This window comes from Alligator sinensis, unplaced genomic scaffold (genome assembly GCF_000455745.1).
Source record: "Alligator sinensis unplaced genomic scaffold, ASM45574v1 scaffold422_1, whole genome shotgun sequence".
NCBI lineage: Eukaryota > Metazoa > Chordata > Crocodylia > Alligatoridae > Alligator > Alligator sinensis.
The window spans coordinates 980,980-1,003,067 of record NW_005842323.1 but is presented as its reverse complement, the minus strand read 5'-3'; the positions used below and the strand labels follow the sequence as shown (position 1 = coordinate 1,003,067).

The 22,088-nt window shown below is 47.7% G+C and overlaps 1 protein-coding gene and 1 pseudogene across 3 annotated transcripts in view; both read right to left on the bottom strand.

Moving 5' to 3' along the window:
• Positions 1–22,088, bottom strand: part of TBX15 (T-box 15) — a 174,361-nt gene that overhangs the window by 1,972 nt on the left and 150,301 nt on the right. For 2 of the 3 annotated variants that reach the window (XM_006028556.3, XM_025209981.1), the window contains one exon: positions 6–326. In XM_006028556.3, the coding sequence (XP_006028618.2) occupies positions 6–326 (321 nt within the window). Of the gene's footprint in view, positions 1–5; positions 327–22,088 lie in introns of those variants that run through there. The other variant, XM_025209983.1, reaches the window with a different exon arrangement.
• LOC112551073 lies at positions 18,636–18,768 on the bottom strand (annotated as a pseudogene).

The window sequence follows — 22,088 nt, the reverse complement described above, 5'->3', positions numbered from 1 at the left end:
CAATCCTGAGATCAAGGATGGAGTCCTCTGAGGCATGAAAGTTTCTGAGGGCTGAGTGGCAGAAGCAGTGCCACTCTGCAGTCGATTGTACCCGCTGTCACTCAGCCCAGGGTAACTCTGCAAGGCAGCCATATTGCTTCTGGCACATGGGGGATAATCAGACAGGTTAAGGTTGCACAGCTGGCTCTCTCGGCAGCCCACGTTAAAAGTATTGGGGGCCAGATGAAAGGTTGGAGGAGAGCAGGATGGAGAGAGAAGATGAGAAGAAGCTGAGGGTGATGGAGTCCCGGTGCTGGAGGTTGTTGGAGAGGTACCTGTGCTGCCCCCTGGAAAATAGAAAACAGCATAGCATTTTAAAAGGCCTGTGACATGTATGGAACAGGATGGTCCCTATGCACGTTAGCTTCCCTTAGTAAATAAAGCAGTAAAGCAAAATGGCAACCACAAAAACCAGCCTGCCTTAGTAAACATTTTAGTTTCAAGCACAAAAATCACTGGTCCTTCCTGCCATTTTTTAAACTATTTTTACATTATGGTGTGGGGAGCTGTAGAGAAGCCCAGCTCCATCATTCAAGAGATCTGAATGTAATGAGTGGATTTATCTCTAGTCTTAATTTTTAAAGTCTTGCCTCTCTCTCTCTCTCTCTCTGCTGGTTGCCAGGAAGACCGTTCCTCTGCACTGCACTGCTATAGACATGCTTTATCATCAGCCCCAGGGGGCTGCAGTACAAACTAGCTGAGAGCCTGCAAGATTTTTACAACATTCAACAGGTTTGATCTGATAGCTCAGTGTGCAATAAATGGTACTGATTTAAGCCAGAAGTTGCAAAGTATGTTCTGCATAGAATGCATTAATAAGGATTTTCTATCATCTATTTTAATTTTAAAGTGGTATTGGGTTCTGTGCTCCTTGTCTAGATAAATTATTATCATTGCTATATTACAATATTAATATATATCTGTATGCTATATCATTTGTGTGTGTGTATGTATGTATGTATGTATTAGAGTAAAATCATATCATATGTATACTGTAGCTAGGGGTGGATCCAGAAGGGGTGGACTATAGCCTCACTTTGCCTGTCACATATGAGCTGTTGCCTTGGGGTTTGGCTGGAGCCCCTGCTTTCATGTGGCTCTGGAACCCAGAGGGTGAGTACTGCCACCACTGCTTGTCCCTTCCTTCCCCTTGCTGCTAGATACAGTGGGGAAAGGGAAGGGCAAGCAGCAACACTGGATACCCCCTGGGCATAAAAGCAAGAACTATGGGAAAATCCTGCAAGGCAGCTCAGAGCTCACTGCTCATATGTGGAGCTTAGGCAGGAGTCCATGCTGGCCAGGCAGTAAGCTCAGAGCTCACAATGTATGCATAGGATTGCCCGGGGGGCGGCGCACACCACACTTGCCCCATGTCTATATCCACTACTGACTATAGAGTAAATCATTGCACAATAGGTATTCATAGTGTGTTACAGGGAAACATCAAGACCATTGCCCTTTGAGTTGATTATATGAAGAAGCTGAACACAACAATCTGAGGACATGACATCAGAGGCAGGGATGAGGGATTGGAACAACTGGGCCAACACTGGCAAAAGAGACCTGTGCAATTTTCCATAGCAGAGGTGAATTTCTTTGTAATCATTCTCTTTACAATAGCTACATGTTTCATTAGTTTGGGAATTTGCAGAAGCAGTACCATGGAAACAGCAACATAATTTGATGCAGGAGGAGCAGGAGAGCTGGACAGAGGGGGAGAGAAGTTATTTGGAAGGTTACTTAGGGAACTATTCCTTTTACAGAAATGAATGGCGCATTTAACATTTTCCTTAATGAGAGATTAAAATGATTCTGCCCTGAGTTGTCCTTATCCTTTGACCAAAAAATAAGTTTTATTTTTGCAGCAGGGACTAAACATAGATCTATGAGTGAAAGCAAATTTGGACTTCCACCTGGGGAGTTTAACCCTAAGAACAAAGCATGAAGGCTTTTTGGCAAAGAACAGTTCCTATAATTGCAAGAGGCAGAGGAAACCATTCAAGTATGTGAATCCCAAGTAATTTATAGAAGCTAAAAATCTTTATTTGCATTCTAAAGTGAAGTGGGAAGCATATACGGTATAGTGTGCAGGAAACTTGTATGAGCTTGCCTTAGTTACAGAAAAAGAGTAATAACAAGGTATAGCAGGTGTATACTAGCCAGACAGGCTTAGTTGGAACTTGAACTGTGTGATGTTTGCAAAGTTGGTTGATACCCACTCAAGAGGGCAGCAAGTCCGGCACCTGTGCGCCACCACCACCGTAGGTTTTGGCTTCAGTGTCATTAGTAGCATGAATTGAAATTGGTTTAGTTAAACTGGTGGAAAAGGATGCGTCAACGTTCACATTTCAGTTTGGCTTAAATTGATTAGAAGCAGGTTCAAAGTTAACCAGAATAAGTGGTTCTTAATCACTTATCAGTGCCTCCCCATCACTCTTCATGGCCTCCTGACATAATGGTTAGTACTGCATAAGTAAAAAAATATTTTTTTCTGTGATCTCTACAATTAACTGCATCAGGTCAGCCAGATGGTAAACTATCTTGTCCCCATCATCAAGTTAAAAGCTTATTCCACTGCCCTTTATCTGACTGGAAGGCATATGCAAATGATTTTTGGGAGGCAACTTCCTGTGCTACCTTCTTTTCAGTCATTTTTCCAGACAGCAAAGCACTGCTCTCACTTGCAGCTTCTTGTTACAGCTCCTCGGTTACTGAAGCCTTGCTCATTTAAGCCCTTGCTTAGCAGAATAGCAAGTGCAAACTGAGGCTGTGCACAGACACGGCATAACTAACTATTTGGGTAGACCCCTCCAAGTAACAGGCTTCCTGCCAAGCTTGGTGTCAGCAGGCTGCTACTGCATAGCTCAGCACCCCACTACATTAAGACAGGAATGGGTTCAGGTTCCTCCAAAGCCGTTAAGTCAACCTGTTGATTTGTAGTGAAATGACAAAGTACTTTTTCCTCTCTAGGATTACCTCCTGTTTGTCTCCATTAGTTAGCTAACATGAGTTAAGAACATGCTTTCCTTCTCTAGCTTCCATCAAAGATGCACAGTGCATTTCCCCTGCAGCAAGCCCTCAGTGAATCCTGGATTCACCAGTAAGTTGGCTCATACTCTGTTCATGACCAGGGATCCTGGATTTCCCTGATAAAAAACTGCAAATGCTCTGATAAACAAATCACAAATTCTCTTATTTAAAACCCAAAATCTGTGATTAAAATGAAAACTCACTATATATATAGATATCGGTTGAACAGAATGTTTTCTTGATATGTTTACAATTTTAAAGCAATTTGGAAGCCTACCAATACTTCAATTATTGTAATGAAATAAATTCTAAATACTTATAAAATGTTGGTATTTGATTTTAGGTTTTTTCTCATGGAAAAATCAGAGCGCCCCCTGCCCCCTTCACTCACAGAACTGAGGTCCAGGCTCCTCACTCACAAGCCACAGCCCCCTGCTGGTACTCCTCACTTCCTGCCCACAGCCCCCACACAGCCCTGCTGGTGCCCCCGCTCCCCCCCACAGCCTCCCAACTCTGCTGGTGCTCCTGACCCCCCACCCACACCCCCTGCCTCGCCAGAGGGACCCCCCAGCTGCCAAGGCTATGGGGCCAGGGAGCTGGGTCTGCAGTCCCCCACAGCAGCGCTCAAGCCCCAGCTGCCACCCATGGGAGGTGGTGGCTGCTGCAATGGAGTGGAATGGAGTGAAGCATAGAGCCCGGCTCCCTTCCTGGTGTCTGCTACCTACCTGCTGCAGGCTCGGTTGGGGAGTGAGGCCATCCCCGCCACTGCACACAGTCCTGGAGGGCCAGGGGGACCTGTGCCCTCCAGATCTGTGCATGGGGTGGGGGCAGGGGTGGGCATGGGCTGTCCACTGCAGGTTCATCCTCACCACCCTGCTGTCCTTCTCTGGGGCCTCCACAGCTCCTGGTGCGGCAGGGCAGAGTGGGGCCATGCAAGGATCTCCTTGCCACTGAAAGCTTCATGCTGCCCTGGTGAGGTATCCCTTGCCTGTGTAGCAGCAGTGGGGGCAGCAGTGTGGGGCTGTGTCATTTGCTGCTGCCATGTGGGCATGGGGCATGTTAGCAGGGCAGCAGGGAGCTCGCAGTGGCAAGAAGCTTCCCTGCATGGCCCCACTCTGCCCTGTCATGCTGGGTCACACCCACTGGGCTGCAGAAGACCTGGGGGAAGGCAGCAGAGCAGGGAGCCCGACCCCACAGTGGGCAGCCCACACCCGCCCCCACCCTGCACACAGATCTGTGGGACATGGGTCCCCTCTTCCTCCCTGGGAGTGCATGCAGTGGTGGGGAGCCAGCCCCCCCCACCACTTGGATAAGCCACCCACGATCCAGTCGTGCTCCTGCCAGGGCCCTGTGGCCATACATTACAGCCCTGGGCCCCAAGCCCCAGGCACCCCCTGGCTGGGCAGCAGCTCCAGCCCTGCCCAACTTACTACCTCCTTCCCCATGGAGGCCTCAATCCCCACCCCCCACTTACCTGCAGGAGCTGCTCTCCAGGCTGCCTGGTGACCATGTACATGGTGACCCCTGCCTGAGCACATCCTGAGTGCCAGCCTGCAGAGAGCTCGTTGCAAAACTACAAAATCCGTGGGTTTCTCTGTTAAAATGCCTTCCTCGGGTAAAGGAGGAAACCCGTGTTCTTCTCTGTTTTTCCATGGGAAATGGAAAGCCTGGATCCCTGTTCATGACTCAACCTAGTACCCAGCTTAGTCTCTTTTTGGCTACATTGTGTATGCAGAGCTCATGGGAATAAAAAACAGTTGTAAATGACCATTTTAAGCAGACAACCTTGCACTGCTTTAATGAAAATAATGTTGTTAAGCTAATACAAAGGGCCTGTGGATGCTCTTATTTTGATCCTGGGGTAGCTTATTTTGGTTTACCTTCCAGTTGTTTCTAAAGTCAAGGTAAATCAAAAGCCTAGTTTAAGCTGAAATAAGCACCCAACAACCTTTTGTAGTAGCTTCATAGTTTCATAGTTGTTAGAGGCTGGAAGGCCCCTTACAGATCATTGGGTCCAGCTCCCCTACACTTGGGCAGGAAAGACTGCTGGAACAGATGACCCCAGCAAGATCAACAACAAGACACTTTTGGAAGATTGCCAGGGTGGATGACTGAAACACCTCTGGGGGGCACCTGTTCCAAACCCTCAGTGCTCGATTTGTAAAGACGTTTTTTATTATGTCTAGCCTGAAGCGATTCTCAATCAGCTTGTGACCGTTATTTCTTGTCAGGTCCTGATGTATGCCCTTGCCACCAAGTCCCCTCTGAGTCATCTCCAGGCTGAACAGTCCCACGTCTTTCAGCCTCTCCTCATATGACCTGGTCTCTAGGCCTCTAATCATGCACATAACCCCCCTCTGGACTCTCTCGAGTTTCTCCCCATCCTTCCTCAAAGTGCAGTGCCCAGAACTGGATGCAGTACTCCAGCTGTGGTCTCACCAAGGCTGAGTAGAGAGGGAGGATGACATCCTTAGCCTTGCTCGAGATGCCTCGGTAGATGCATGCCAGTGTTTGATTAGCTCTGCCAGCTATGGCATTGCATTGGTGGCTCATGTTCATCTTGTTTTCTATCACAACACCCAGGTCTTGTCAGATGTTTAATTAAACAGGGATAAAAAAAATTTTAAAAAATCACACCTTCAGTTGAACTGTGGCAACTCTTGTGTGTCAATAACCCTTAGGATAAATTGTTTGAAAACACAAAAGTGAACTTAGGGCCTAATTCCAATGTTTTAAAGCACTGTCAGTTCATGGGTGCTTAAACTGCTTAGTTTTCAGTGACATTTGGTTTCATAAATGGTCCGAGGCACTTTTAAAAGTAGTACTTAGAGGCAGAACTTTTAAGGTTGTAACAGAGAGCTTGAGGCTCCTGTTACTCCTGAAAACCTGAAGCTAGAGAGGCCAGGCAATGGGAAACTCCTGCTGCCCAGACCTGGGAGAACCCCAGCCAGGTAAAGGGTTACACCTGCTGTTAGTCAGGAGATATCTGCTCAGGGCGAGCAGGCTGTAAGGGAATAGGTAGCTGGAGACCAGCAGCTACCACTGCTTACTGTAGGTCTGGCAACCCACAATAAGCCAACAGGGCAAAGCCTAACTCAAGCAGTAGGAGGCTGCTTGGGCAGCAGTTTTAAGTCATATCATGGCAACCAGTCATTAGGCCCTGGGGAGGAACCCCTGTGGGTGGTTAGGGATCCACCTGACTAGAAGGGGGCTGTGCTTGAAGCATATAAGCCCAGAACCTGACCTGGCCAGGCATTCTAGTCCTTTAAGTTGCTGGATGAAGAGTTCCAGACCAGGAAGGTTACAGAGGGATGACTTCAGAACTGCTCTAAGGACTGCCAGGTGAATACTGGTGTCTTACAAAGGAGCACAGCCCTGGGTAAGGAGAAGCCTTAATGCAGACAGCGAGCTATTGGTATAATTTCCTACACCTCCAGCAGGTTAAATTTGTTATAGCCAGCATGCTCATTCCCACTGTTACAATTTACAACTGGTGATTTGGGTAGGACTGTGAGGGGTGGTCTTGGAGGTCCCACAGTGCCCAAGGGGCACATGACTACTTTGAACCATGCCTGGGGCCAGACTTGAGGCACTGATTGGGCCCAAGGGCCCAGAGCCCTTATAGGGTGAAGACGACCAGGGAACCCAGCATTGCTTTACAGAGGTGAGAACAGGCCAGGGGCCTGGAACCCATGGGGGCAGAGAAGCCTGTGAGAGGCAAAGCAAGGGTTGATCCATAGCCCATGAAGAGCGAACTCTGGGGGCCAGGTTCTCCATCCCAGGCAAGGGATGGGGACCCCAAGAGACTATGTTGATGTAGGCACCTGTAAGGGGCAAAGTAAGGGTCAGGGACCTGTAGCCCAAAAAGGGGAACTCTGGAGGAAAAGGTGGAGACCCCAAGAGCCTGGATTAACAGAGCTGGTGCCTAGAAGCCAGGTCCAGTACACTGGGAAGGTTAAGTCCCAGCCAGAGAAAAGGGGTTGAGGCTGAGAAGGCCAAGGCCTCAACAAAGGGAATGATGGTCCAATGACATCTGAGAGGTATAGGCATGGCTTAAGGGGCAGTTGTAATTAGCTTTTAAAGCTAACAGGTGCCCTGGGAGAACCAGCTGGCATCTAGGGGAACTGGGGATCACTCTAGGATCCATTAGGCAGCCTCCCTTCCAATCAAATAACTATATCAAAGGCATGGCAGGAGATGCAAAAAGGGAAGGGCAGTCTAAAGCTGGAGCAGGGAAAAGGTTTCATGGTCACCAGGTGGTGGTCCAGTCACCCCTGGAGCCCAAACCTGTTACAAAGCTACATAAAGATTCATATATATATAATTTTCAAAAGTGCGAGAATACAAAACTCTGGTTGACATCACAATTTAGGCTCTTTTGAAAATGTTATCGATTGTCACAACAATTGGTACATGAGACCACACGACAACTAAAATATTTTCTTGAATAAGGCAGTATTTTGCCTATGTTTGTGTATGCATGCATATAGAAACACAGACATACTTCTAACTAAAACATGTATCATCGTTTTGGTCCCCCCCCCCGCCTCTTTTTCCAGGATTTTTCACATTTACGCACAGGGTAAGAACAGAAATATCTATCCAAAGGTGAATGCTTGCCTCTCGCTCTGCACCCCTTGCCTCTCGCTCTGTACCCCTGGCCTCCAGAGTTCACCTTTATGGGCTACAGGTCCCTGACCTTCACTTTTACAGTGCAGTGAATATTCAAAAAAGGAGGATTTGTTTAGAGGTGACTGTTGTGGAAGGCTGTAAGGCAGTGACAGGTCATGCAAACTACTGAAAAGCTTTACCGATTTATAAATTACAAAACCACTGGATACCATTGTGACCATCCATCAGACTGGTCACTAGCAGCCAACATGGATTTGGAGAAAAATAAATGAAGCCAAACCAACCTGATCGCCTTCCTGGGCAAAGTAATTCATTGAGTGGATGAAGGGATTTTAGTAGACATAGTGTACTTGGATCTCAGTAAGGTTTTTCAGAGTCCCCCATGACTAACGTAAGGGTTGACCAGGCTATATAGGCAGTCAGTCTGAGTGGATTGCACAAGATGTGGGGTTTACTGGAGCTGAAGCTAAGGTCAAGATGAGGGTCAGTCTTAGTGCAAGATAACAAGCCAAAGGTTGAGACGAGGTAGTGGTCAGGGCAAGCAGTTGTTCCAGGCCAGGAGGTCCAAGACAGTAATAAGAACAATCAGGAATGGGACCAAGCAGGGAGAGGTGGGAATATCCAAGTCACAAGTTCAGAGCACAGAGTCAGGTTAGGAGTTCCAAGCAGGACAGAGGCACAACAAAGCAGATGGTTACTCAAAAAGCTCTCTGTTGTCTGGCATGAGCCTGAATAGTCAGTGTGGGTGGGGTCTGAAATGAGGCCAGACCAGGACCCTGGACCCAGCCAGTCCCAATCAGGAGATCAAAGCAAGTCATCCCTGGATAGGTGCCACCTCCCAGCCCAGAGCTGCATCCTTTTCCCAGTTGGGTTGAGTGAAGCGTTCAGGGCAGCCAGTTGTCTGAAGCCACAGGAAGCAGGTTCCACTTCCTCCAGCCCTTAAAAGCTGGGCCCTGCCTGCAGTTTCCTGATCTGGGCAAAGATGAAAATTCTTGTTCCTGACCTTTCATGTGCTTCCTTGCTGATCTTCTGGTTCTGACTCCTGACTCCAACTCTTGTTTCTGATACTGATTCTCTGCTCTCAATTCTGATTCAACCTTTAGCTCTGGCTTTTGACTTCTGATCCTGTTTAACTCATGGCTTATCCTATCTCCAGCTACAGCTGCTCTCCCCAGCCTGTTCTGACTTCAGAACTGGAGCTGGGAGCTACAGCCGATGCCAGACCCCCTCTGTACCACCCCCTCCCTGGGAAACTAGTCTGGACTGTTCCTATGTTTTGGGTCTCTAACCACTAGACAAGACCACCTATGTCCTGATTCCTTGATTACCTCCAGCTGGAGACTAGGACTGAATCTGTTCCAGCTGGGCTAGACTCATTATAACTATGAAATGCCGGCTTGATAAAATTACTACGATGTGGATAGACAATTGGCTCAATAACTGTAAGCACATGGTAAATTATAAATAAATCAATGTCATGATGGCAGGAGGTTTTGAGTGAGGTTCCACAGGGGTCTGCTCTTGGTCCAGTATTATTTAACATATTCATTAATGATCTGGATGCTGGAACAGAGAGCTTCCTGATACAATCTACAGATGACCTGAAACTGTGAAAGACTGCAAAGCTTTGAAGGATAAAGATAAAACTCAGAGGAATCTTGATGGATGGTAAATCTGAGCTAGGGGCAGCAGGATGAAGTTCAACATAGAGGACTGGACAAATAACTAGGGAGAAGTAAAAGGGTATTGCTTGGGCATGCAAGGATGAAATCAGGAAGGCCAAAGCGCAATTGGAGTTGCTACTAGCAAGGGATGTGAAGGGTAACAAAAAGAGTTTCTACAAATATGTCAGCAACAAGAGGAAGATCAGGGAATATGTGGGTCCTGAATGGGAGAAACAACCTAGTGACACATGTGGAAATGGCTGAAATATTCAATGCCTTTTTTTACCTCAGTCTCCACAGTCTGTCCCAGACTACTACACCTAGCACCACAATTGGGCGAGGAGGTGAGCAGCTAATAGTAGGTTATGGACTGTTTAGAAAAGCTGGATGTGTACAAGTCCATGGGACTCGACACACAACACATGAGAGTGCTGACGGAGTTGTCTAATGTGATTGCAAAGCTGCTGGCCATTATCTCTGAAAACATGGTGATTGGGAGAGGTTCTACATGATTGGAAAAGAGTAAACATAGTGCCTATCTTTAATAAAGGAAAGAAGGATGATCCAAGGAACTACAGACCACTCAGCCCCACCTTGGTCCATGGAAAAATGATGAAGCAGGTCCTCAAGGAATCCATTTCTAAGTACTTGGAGAAGGTGATCAGGAACAGTCAGCATAGATTCACCAAAGGCAAATCATGCCTGACTAAACAGGTTACTTTCTATGATGAGATGATTGGCTTGGTGGATGCTGGGAGAGCAGTGGACATGATATACCTTGACTTTAGCAAAGCTTTTGATATGGTTTTCCACAACATTCTCACAAGTAAGCTAAGGAAGTATGGGTTAGATGAATGCTAGACAGAAAACTGGCCTGATTTTTGAGCTCAAAGAGTTATAATCAATGGCTCAATTTCTAGTTGGCAGCCAGTATTAAGTGGAGTGCCCCAGGGGTTGGTCCTGGGGCCGATTTTGTTCAATGTCTTCATCTCATCTTCTAGATCACTGATGGAGTGCACCCTCAGCAAGTTTACAGATGACACCAAGCTGGGTACAGTTGTAGATATGCTGGATGGTAAAGCTAAGATTCAGAGAGACCTAGACAAATTGGAGGATTGAACCAAACAAAATCTCATGAGATTCAGTAAAGACAAGTGCAGTCCTGTACTTAGGACAGAAAAATCCTACAGACTGGTACAGGCTGGGGACTGACTGGCTAACCAACAGCTGTAATTAAAAAAACATGGGGGGTTACAGTGGACAATAAGATGAATAGGAGTTAACAACGTGCCCTCTTTGCCAAAAAGGCTAACAGCATACTGGCCTGTATTGGTAGGTGTGTTGCCAGCAGATCAAGGGAAGTGATTATTCCCCTCCATTCAGCACTGGTGAAGCCACATGTAGAGTACTGTGTCCAACTTTGGGCCCTCCCCTACAGAAAGGATGTGGACAAATTGGAGAGAGTCCAGCAATGGCAATGAAAACGGTTAGAGGGCCGGAACACATGACTTATGAGGAAAGGCTAAGGGAATTGGGCTTCTTTAGTCTTCTCTTCTCCAGACTGAGGAGGGATTTAATAGCAGCCTTCAACTACCTGAACGGTGGTTCCAAAGAGGATGGAGCTAGACTGGTCTCCGTGGTGGCAGATGACAGAACAAGGAGCAATAGTTTCAAGCTGCAGCAAGGGAAGTTTAGGTTAGATCTTAGGAAAAGCTGTCTCACTAGGAGGGTAGTAACACACTAAAACAGGTTACCCAGAGAGGTTATGCAATCTCCATCCTTGGAGGTTTTTGACTTTCAAGACCCAGGTAGACAAAACCTTGGCTGGGATGATGTGGTTGGATGATCCTGCTTTGAGCAGGTGGTTGGACTTACTGACCTTCTGAGGTCTCTTCCATCCCTAATTTTCTATGATTCTATGGTCATAGGGTACTACAGCTATGAAAAAACAAGAATCAAAAGAACAAATATAGAATGGGAGATAAGCAATAGCAGAGATGGATGGGGTGCAATGGTGCAATTGCACCCTCCTTCAGCTGTGTGCTACATGTACAGGGAGCTCTCTAGCTGGTGAGTGTAGGCTCCTGCCAAAGCCACAGTTTTTGCTCAGTTCCAGAGCCGAGGGAATGAATGCCACTGCCATACTTTTCCTCTGTCCCCAAATTCAGCAGGGAGAAGAGGGTGGGGAATGATTGGTGGCTCATGCTTCTTAGGTTAGTCTATAAATATTTTGGGTAACTGATTGGCCATTTTTCTGCCTAAGAACATTGATAAGGCTTCCACTGTTTTCTCCCCTTACTGGATTTTTATCTAGTCCCCTGGCTCATTCTTATTTCTTGGCTTTTCTTTCCATTGCCAAGTGAATCTAGTTTAAACCCCTCCTCAGCAAGATAGCAAGCCTGTTTATGAAGATACTCTTCTCCCTCTTCATCAAATGGATACCAGTATTTTTTTACCTTGTAATACCACCCAATGGTCAAAGCAGCCAAAACTCTGCTGGTGACACCCATCTACTCAGTCATATATTGATCTCCAGGTTGTCTGCTACTACCCAGGCCCTTTCCCCTTGACCAGAAGACAGTAGTTCAAATCTGGCAGGTCAGCTAGGGCAGAAGACTTGGGTGCTGATTATGGGGGTGGGGAGGGAAGAAGTCAGAGAATGACAGCTGCTGCTGCAGATGTGCAATTGCAGCAGCTGTCCTGTTATGCCTTTGGTAGAAGAATATATTACATCTCCATCACAAAGGCACCCAGAGCCATGTAGTTACTTTTGATCTTCTCAAGGTTGCCCCTGGCAGAATCATTAGTGCCCACACTGATGAGCAGCATGGGATAGTAGTCAGAGAGCTAGATGAGTCCAAGCAACTTTTCTGTGACATATTAGAGGTGGGCTCCTGACAGGCAGCAAACCTCCTAAGCCAACAGGTCAAACTGGCAGCTGGATGACTCCGTGCCCTGCAAGATGGTGTTGCCAACCACCACCACTCATTTTTTCATCTTGGTGCCAGTGGTCTTGATCCTTCCACTCTGTGGGGTACATAGCTTGGCCTCTCCTGCTACTAGAGTAGGCTCCTTCTTGTCTGAAACCACAGTTTTGTACTACAGGTTTAGAAGACAAGTGCTTTCTACTGCCAGAGGTGGCAAGCTGCCAGTTTTAAATTTCCTGAATATCTATCTTGTGTTTTCCAATGCCTTCTCTGGCTGTCCCTCTTCCATGATGCTGGAGGTCTTTGTGCATTCAGTCAAAGACCTCATGCTCATACCGCTTTTGGACTTAGCCACCACCACTTGCAGCTCCCTTATGTGATCCTTGAAAGATTCTACCAGGAGGTACCTCTCACTGCAAGCACTCTTCTACCTGGCTGTCTTTGCAAGAGACATGCAGGCCACAGTCCTTGCAAAGCCAGACTATGAGCTGGGTGAAAGCCTTGTTGGTCAGTGGCCATGCCTGGATAGAGTTCACATAAATACAGGCAGAGGACATGGCAATGGCTTTGGCACTGTGATGTCTTCTAGCTATCCTGTTGATTCACCTGCTAGTTCTTTGTTTCCTTTTTTGCTGGATGCCTCTGTGCCCTGCAAGATGGAGTCACCAACCATCACCACCTCCTAGCAAATTTCTTCTTCCTCCTTTGCCTACTTCCATTTGACAAGCTTACAATGAAAAAAAGTTAAGAAAGTGGCTGAGCAACTCCTCCACTGAACTCCCCACTCAAATTCCCTATTTACTGGCCTGTTTGCTGGTCATGGTTTCACCAGCTCCTGTGTCCTCTACAAATTTCCTAAGTGTTCAATCTCATCCTCCAAATCAATAAAGAAGATATTAAACAGTACTGGATCCAGGACTGACCCCTAGAAAACACCACTCAGTATCTCCTCCCAATTAGACATTGGACTCTCAATGACTGCTCCTTAAGCATGATGATCCAACCAGTTATAAAGCCAACATACAGTACATTCTTCTAGAATGCACTTCCTCAGCTCACTACTAAGAACAGCATGAGCCCAGATACATTCCTTTGCACTTCTACAGTTCTCCTATAGGCTCCCCCTTTGTTTCACTTGGAGCAGCTAACAGGGGTTAAAATTATATCTTGCCCAGTTTGTGACAGGGTTTTAAAGAGTTTCAGTAATTGCATGCTCAAGACACCACCTTTATTTCCTGGCATGGACAAGTTTAAAGAGGGACTACGAATCCATTTTCCAAACTCCAATTCTTTTCTGTAGGTTAATCGCTGGACTATAATTCTTCCACAGAAAAGGAGAAGGAGCATTCACATGGTCTGCCTCTCATGTAGCAGCAACATGTCCATTGTGGCAACCATAGGCTTTTTCTAAATTGTCTCTACATGCTCTCAACATGATTCTCCTTGGACCTGCTGTTCATTGGCACTGGAAGTTCATGATAGTAGCATGCTCCCCCAGCCTCTTTCCTGAACTGTACAAGTCCACGCTGCTGCCCCCACTGCTACTGGGCAGGCAGGGGGGGCTTCACCATGGTGGTATGACTAGCACAAGGGTCCTGGCAGCAGTGACAGTGGCACTGAGCCTCCCTGGTCTGCTCTCCCTCCCTTGCTGGGTTCTACCCACTGGGCTGCAGCCCCATGCCCACTGTGGGCACACAAATCTGGATGGGCACATGGACCTGGATGACGGCCCTCCCCTCTCCCCAGACTGAGCTGCCCGTGGCTCTGTCCTGCTCCCTCAGCTGGGACCCATGGCCACACATTCCTACCCTGGTCCTGGGTCCTGCCCTGACTGGGCAGTGCCCTCAGCCACAGCCACCAACCCTGCTCCACTCCTTCTGTCACTGTGGCTCCTGCCATCTCAAACTGCTCTCCTGCCCCTCCCCCTGCATCAGCTATGCCCCCCCCAATAGGTAACTGCAGGCAGCTGGGGGAGCTGCTCCACTGCTGCCTGGCTGTATTGCAGGCCATGAGCACTTAACACACATACATGTGGTGCCCCCTGAGTCCTGCTTCCCCAAGCCCCAAGCAGCCCCTTCCAGGCTGGAACTCTGCCAGCCTGCAAGGGGAAACCTGCAGTTTCCTGTGTTTTTTCTCCCTTAAAGAAGAAAATCTGTGTTTTTTCTCCTTTAAAGAAGAAAATACATGTTTTTTTACAACAAATGGAAAACTCAGATCGCTAATAATTGTGCTTCACAGTTAGCACCCTCTTAAGACAATACGGCTGTTCCAAACTCTCTCGGAGATCCTCTTTCAAGCACTTATAGAATGAAGCACATTTTTACTGCATCAGTTATTTTATCTTTTTAGTATGAGAGCTTAAGATTTTGCAGCCTCACTAAATGCAACTGTTTACTTTGGTCCAGAACCTGGACCAGTATGACTCCTGATGCCTCATTTAAAGGAGGTGACCTACCACCTTTCCACCTCTGTGCAACATTGGTCAGGCCGCATTTGGAGTACTGCATCCAGTTTTGGGCGCTGCACTTGAGGAGGGGTGTGGATGGCATCGAGAGGGTCCAGAGGAGGGCCACTCGCATGATTAGGGGGAAGCAGGGCAGGCCCTACAAGGAGAGGCTACAGGATCTGAACCTGCTCAGCCTCCACAAAAGAAGGCGGAGAGGGGATCTGGTGGCTGTCTATAAACTTGCCAAGGGAGACCAGCAGGCAATGGGAGAGTCCCTGTTCCCCCAAGCACTACTGAGAGTAACTAGGAATAACAGCCATAAATTGGCTGAGAGTAGATTCAGGCTAAATATCAGAAGGCACTACTTCACTGTCAGGGCACCCAGGAGCTGGAACCAACTTCCAAGGGAAGTGGTGCTTGCCCCTACCCTGGGGGTCTTTAAAAGGAGGCTACACAGCCACCTAGCTGGGGTCATTTGACCCCAGCATCCTTTCCTGCCCATGGCAGGGGGTTGGACTGGATGATCTGCTTAGGTCCCTTCCGACCCTACCAACTATAAAACTATGAAACCACTAATTTTAGATATACAATACTCTGGTTTCCCTTAAAAAAAACAGCACTTCACTCAAATAACTTGGCTAACAACTGCCCCATTTCTAACACTCCTTCTTAGGACAAAATAACGAAGACAACTAAGACCAAATCCTAACATCTGACTTCTGCTGATGGTCTAAGCCATTTGCAACTGATTTTCAGACTAGAGACAGCAGTAAGATAGTCCTTGTGAATCACAGAATACTTGAAAATTAGGTTTGGAATGGACCTCGGGGATCATCTAGTCCAACCCCCTGCTCAAAGCAGGACCATCCTCAACCATATCATCCTGATGCCTATAGGAAAAAGGAAATAGTTGAGGCAGGGTGGCTGGGAAAATCATCCTCATCCACAATTCAAGGCACCTGCTTTCCAACAGGTGAGGTACTGGGCAGTTTTAAGGCCTATCCAGACTGCCTCTGTGCCATGCCTGGGATTGCCATGGAGAAAATTGCCCCACCCATTTTACATAGGCCAAATCCTAGAAATAAGGCAGACTAGCTGCCATAGAGAAGCTCTGAGTACACACCACAAACATGCTGTACAAAAACAGCCCAAGAGCAGCACTGGGGCATGCACTCTTGGTCACTCTAGGCTAGAATTGGTATATGCTGAGTGGGAGCAAATGGGCTGCTTGCAGAAATCTTGACTACAGCAGATGAGTCTTCTTGGACTGATAGATTGTCCTAGGATTTCGTAGACATTAGGGGCTGGAAGGGACCTTGTGAGATCATTGAGTCCAGGCCCCTTGCCATAGGCAGGAAGTCTGCTGGGGTCAAATGATTCCAGCAAAGATATGCATCCAAATGCCTTTTGAATGCACCACTTCGGGGGCCGGGGGGGGAGGGGAGGGGGAGAGTCTGTTTCAGACCCTGGACACTCAGACTGTAAAGGAATTTTTCCTTATGTCCAGTCTAAATTGGCCTTCCAGAAGTTTGTGGTCATTAGACCGTTTTATCCCTTGGGGAGCCCTGGTGAACCACTGTTCTCCCAGATCTTGATGCATCCCCCGTATATACTAGGCTGCCACTAAGTCCCCCCTGAGCCTTCTCTTCTCCAGACTGAAAAGCCCCATGTCCCTCACCCTCTCCTTGTAAGGCTTGCTCTCTTGGCCTTTGATCATGTGGGTGGCTCTCCTTTGGACTCTCTCAAGTTTATCCAAATCCTTCCTGTAGTGGGAGGCCCAAAACTGGATGCAGTACTCTAGCTACAGCCTCACTAAGGCTGAGTACAGCAGGAGGATGATGTCCCTGGTTTTGCTTGAGATGCATTGGTGCATGCATGCCAGAGTTTGGTTTGCTTTGCCAGCTACGGCATTGCATTGGTGGCTCATGTTCATCTTGTGGTCAATCAAGACCCCCAAGTCTCTTTCAGTCATGGTGCTACCAAGTGTAGCACTGCCAAGCCTATAAGTATGATGCTGGTTCTTCCTCCCAAGGTGGAGTACCCTGCACTTCTCTGCATTAAATGCCATCAGGTTTTGGTTCTCCCACCTTGTGAGCCTGTCCAGGTCAGCCTATCCTCTAGCGTGACCACCTTCCTCCATAGTTAGTGTCGTCTATGAACTTTGCTAGTACACATCTAGTGCCTGAATCCAGATCATTTATGAAGATGTTGAAGAGTATTGGCTCAGGCATCGAGCCCTGAGGGACACCACTGGTTACCTTGCACCAGTTAAGTTTATTTGCTCCCATCAACTAATACTCTTTGGGTCTAACCTTGGAGCCAGTTCCTCAGCCATCAGAACGTCAGATGGTTGAGGATGCAGTTCTCCAGTTTAGCCATGAGGATATCATCGGAGACCAAGTCAAAAGCCTTCTTGAAATCCAGATATATGACATCATCTTCATCTCTCTTGTCCAGGCAATGCGTCACCTGGTCATAGAAGGAGATGAGGTTGGTCAGGCAAGACCTTCCAGCAATGAAGCCATGTTGGCTAGAACTCAGAAAGTTGCCTTCCGTTAGCCTACTGCTGATGGAACCCTTGATAATTTTCTCCAGGATTTCCAGGGATGAATGTCAGACTGATTGGTCTGTAATTCCCTGGGTCTTCCCTCCTTCCTTTCTTGAAGATTGGGACCACATTGGCTCTTTTCCAGTCCTCTGGTACCTCTCCCAAGCACCATGAGTTCTCAAATATCTTTGCCATAGGGCACACTATGATGTCCACCAGCTCCTTCAAGACTCTTGGGTGCATTCTGTCTGGGCCCGCAGACTTGTGGATGTCAAGCTTCTCGAGGAGTTCCCTTTCTTGATCTATGTCAGTTGGAGGCCCATCTCCCACCCTCTGAATGTTTTGCATCCTATCTGACAGGGTGACCCCTTGGGAAAGGTGGAAGACTGACACAAAGTAATCGTTTTGGCAACTGGCCTTTTCCTGAGCGTCAGACATCAGCTGCCCCATTTTATTTAACAGGGCTCCAATGTTGCCTTTGTTTTTCCTTTGACTTACCACATTTGAAAAAGGACTTTTTGTTGTCCTTGATGTCTGTGGCAAGCCTGAATTTGGTTTCTGCCTTCGCTTTTCTGGTCCGATCTCTACATGTGCGGACTAGTGTTGTGTAGTCCTCCTTGATAATGACTCCTGTTTTCCATCTGGTATAGGCTTCTCTTTTCAGTTTCAGGAGGTCCAAAAGTTCTGTGTTGAGGCAAAGGGGCTCCCCAGCCTGGCATTTCCTACAGGATGGAATGGATTTTCCTTGCGCTTTGAGGACTGCAGTCTTAAGGAACAACCATTCCTCATGGACTCCCCTTACCATAGTCTGTTAGTACCTGGCTGACCAGTCTCCTGAGTTTCTGAAAGTCAGCCTTCCCAAAGTTGAGGATTTCTGTTTTGCTGAGACATTTGCCCACCCTGCATTGGACAGAGAAAGTGATCAGTTCATGGTCACTGTCACTGAGCTTTCCTTCAATCCTCAGGTCACTCACCACATCATCCCCTTTAGCCAGAACCAGATCCAGCAGTGCCTCTCCCCTAGTCGGCCCATAGATCTCTTCCATTAGGTAGAGAGCCAACTAGGGGAGAGGCATTGCTGGATCTATGAGCTTATTTATCTCATTTTACCAGGAAATTCCTCTTGCCTTACATTCACATACAGGGAAGCCTCATTAAATACATTTCCTATCATCAAACTGATGCCAAAAGCAGAATGTGCTCAGCAATGGAAGCCAGCTTTGAAACTGAGCAAATGCAGTCAGCGCTGAGCATGACTATAAAACACATGACCCATATAGGGCAAACATCCTGATGGGAACTTTTTTTTTTTGTGGCCATTAAAAAAAGGGCAGATGTTCCCTCTACAGGGAACTGGCACCAGGTCTGGAGGCACTGCAATATCAGGCTGGCACTGGGTGGGCCAGAGGCAGCCCCAACACCCTCCCCTTGGTGCCAAAAATGTGTTACACTTGATCTTAGCCAAAAAGGCCAAGATGCTGAAGGGAACCATTTATTATTATTATTACAAAACAACTAAAAGAGACTACATTAACACACAATTTGGCAACATCCACTACAACAATACCCTGTTTTTGATGCACCTGTTTTCCCCATTAATACTCTAATCTCTCCTGAAACTCCCTAACCCAGGAAGAAGCAACTACTTTACTCCATCCCATTGTCCTTTTGAAGGAACACTGCCATTCTTCTTTCCTCCATCTCTTCTGTGTCTTCTGCTTTCCCATCTCATCTGCATGTTTATCAGCTCATAAATTGCTAGCTCTAAATACTCTCTTCTCACGAAAGCCAGTCCCCTGACCAACAGTAGGTTTCTCCCATTCCATATTGGTACTGTCTCACAAAGTAGTATGGTTCTCTGTTTCTCTCTCTCCAGTCCTTTGGGCACTAACCCATACAGTGCCATTTTATATGTTAAGTCACAGTTCATATCAATTGCCCTCAAAAAATGAGGCACTCCCTCGCATACCCCTTGCACAAACGGGCAGTCCTAAAATACATGCAGTACAGATTCTTCAGCCCCATATCCCTCTCTCGGGCATGCCACCAATCTTACTAAACCCCATTTATGCTGAATGCCTACACAGGAAGAATATTCCATATCATCATCCACATGATAGCCATATATTCTCCTTTCAGTCTGTTATCTGTCATTTTCCACACATTTGTCATCTGTCTTTCTGTCAGATCCCCACTATTGTTATCTTTCTTTCTATCATATTAATCACCTTCTTACGGTCTTTCAAGCACTCTAATCCCAACCCCTCACGTTTGTTTACCCTTACAGAGCTATCCATCTTTGCATAGTGGGCTGGTAGCTGCCATGCCCACAAATTTTTTCAATCTCCCCCATACAAGCACCATCTTCTTAACACTCTTCCTGCCAAGTAATGGCAGAAACATACAGTCTTCCCCACCCCCTCCGCTATCTCTTTACAGAACAGACTTATAAAGTAAGTGTACACAAAGCTTCCCAAAACTGGCATTCCCCAACCTCCTTATTCCCTAGCTTTATATAGCTCCTTTCTCTTCCACCCCCTCCCCCCGCCCCCAAATGCACTTCTGCCTTTGTACCCTCCTTGTCTTTCACCATGATAGTGGAGACACCGCTCCTGTATAAAGGATGATCGGCAAGAATACCAATTTCACTACAGTCACTTTACCCTTGAAAGAGAGCATTCTACCACTCCATGATCCCAAAATGTGCCTCATTCTTATCTCTAACTTCTCCCAGGCCTTTGTTACTTTGGCATCCATTGGGATTTCCAAGACCTTGATTACACCCTCTACCATACTCAGCCTGAACTAGTGTAAAATCTCCCAATTCCCCACAACCATCAATGTACTTTTCATCTTATTTAATTGTGCCCCTGGCACTTCACCATAGTCCTCAGTATGCTTCATTACCCTCTCAATTGATACACCATCCTGTCTCACTATGTTCACATCATCCATGTATAATGAACATTTAAATTCTCCTCCTCCTGGTATCTTCACACAATTTACCAGCTTATCATGAATTCTCTGTGCCAATGGCTCCATTATGCACACAAAAACATATGGGAATAACAGGCATCCCTGGCTTACCCCTATTTGTATGCGGAATGCTTTGCTCAAGTAACCATGTACTCAACTTCCTGCTTTACTGTTACAGCACTTTGACCCATTCAATCATCTTTGATGGAAACCCCATCCTCTTCAATACTGGAAACATAAAATCATGTTTAACATTATCATAAGCTTTTTCTAGGTCTAAATTAATTATTACCATGTGTGGCAAAGTGGGGACTCCCTGACCAGCCACAGTGCTAGTCTCCCACCTGCCTTTCTCTCCTGCCATGCCTTGTTGTTCAAGAATTAAGGTCTTAATTAGGCAGGAGGCTGCCCTTTGGACACCCGTTCTCCTGGGCCCATATATGCAGCTCCAACCACCCCTATACTGCATCCCAAACCACACAGATGTTCCTGACAGCTGTGTTCGGCTCTGGCCTGAGGCCAGGCTCAACTCATCCCAGTGGTAGGCCTCTCACTTTCTGCCCTATCACAGGTCACACTCATACCGCCTCCCTCTCACTGAGGCCTCTCCCACTCAGTGGTAGTGACCTTTCATGCAGTCGCTCTCATACTGCCCCTTTGCAGGGCTGCTACCATACTGCCCCTCCATTTCCCAGGGCCACACACACCCTGCCCTCAGCCGAAGGGTCCTGGGGCTTGCTTCCCTGCACTCCCTGGCTAGCAAGTGCACAGCCTCTTGGGACTCTCCCACAACCCTCATCCAAGCGGGTGCTGGGCAGTTTGCAGAACACTGGAGTGACTCTGCCTCTGGTCCCTGGCTGGGTCGCTCACCCTGCTGCTCTTAATTAGGGGCTCCTGACACACCCCGTTGCTTACTTGCAGCACTTCCTCGGCCACCCCACCCAATCGGCCTCAGACCCACCTGCGGCCTCAGGCACCTGAAGGCTTACCTGGACCTAACTCAGCCCCATGTTAGCAGGGCGTACCCTCAAGACCCCTACTCAGCGGGACCCCCTTTGCACCCTTTCCTCATAGGGCATCATCTCAGGCCCCCTGTTCGCAGGGCCTCACTACTCACCCCTCTCTCCAAGCCTCCCAACTACCACTCTGGTGCAGGCTGTTAGGTGCCCCACTGCACCCTGCCCTACACCTCTGCCTCCACTGAGGCACATACTCTGCCCACTACGCTGGAGTCTGTGGTCAAACACACACCCTGCAGGCTCAAGTTCCGCTCACCGGTGTGCCTGGCCAACCATTCTCACTCTCCAGGGTCTTGCACCCCACACGGGATCAGGTGGCCACAGCCGTGCCTGGCCCCCTACATCCTCTGACGTCAAATGACCCAGCTGGAGGCAGGGGCTGAGGTTTTAGGTGCCCTTACTCGCTTTCCACCACGGTGGTAACTGGCCTGGCACTTCTGGGGGGCTGTTCCACTATGAACAGCCCCAGAAGGCCACCCATCCCCAGCAGGGTGCAGTTTTAGGTCATGCCAGGACCAAGAGCCACTTAACCATCCCCATGCACTCTTGCCCTTACCTCCAAGTGTTACCGGAGCAGCAGCTCCACTGGGAGATGTTGTTTCCTCAGTGCCAGGCAGCAGACTGCTGCCTCTAGCTCTGCTGGCCTGAATCTTAAAATGGCTACTCATCAACCAGAGCGGGGCCACCCCTGCCAGTTGCCTCTTCAGGCTCTTAAAGTGGCAGATACCACAGGTGCTCTGCCACACCGTGTTTCTTTTCCTTTCTTGCACATCCAATTGTCACAACCCAAGGGTGTGATTTTTTGTT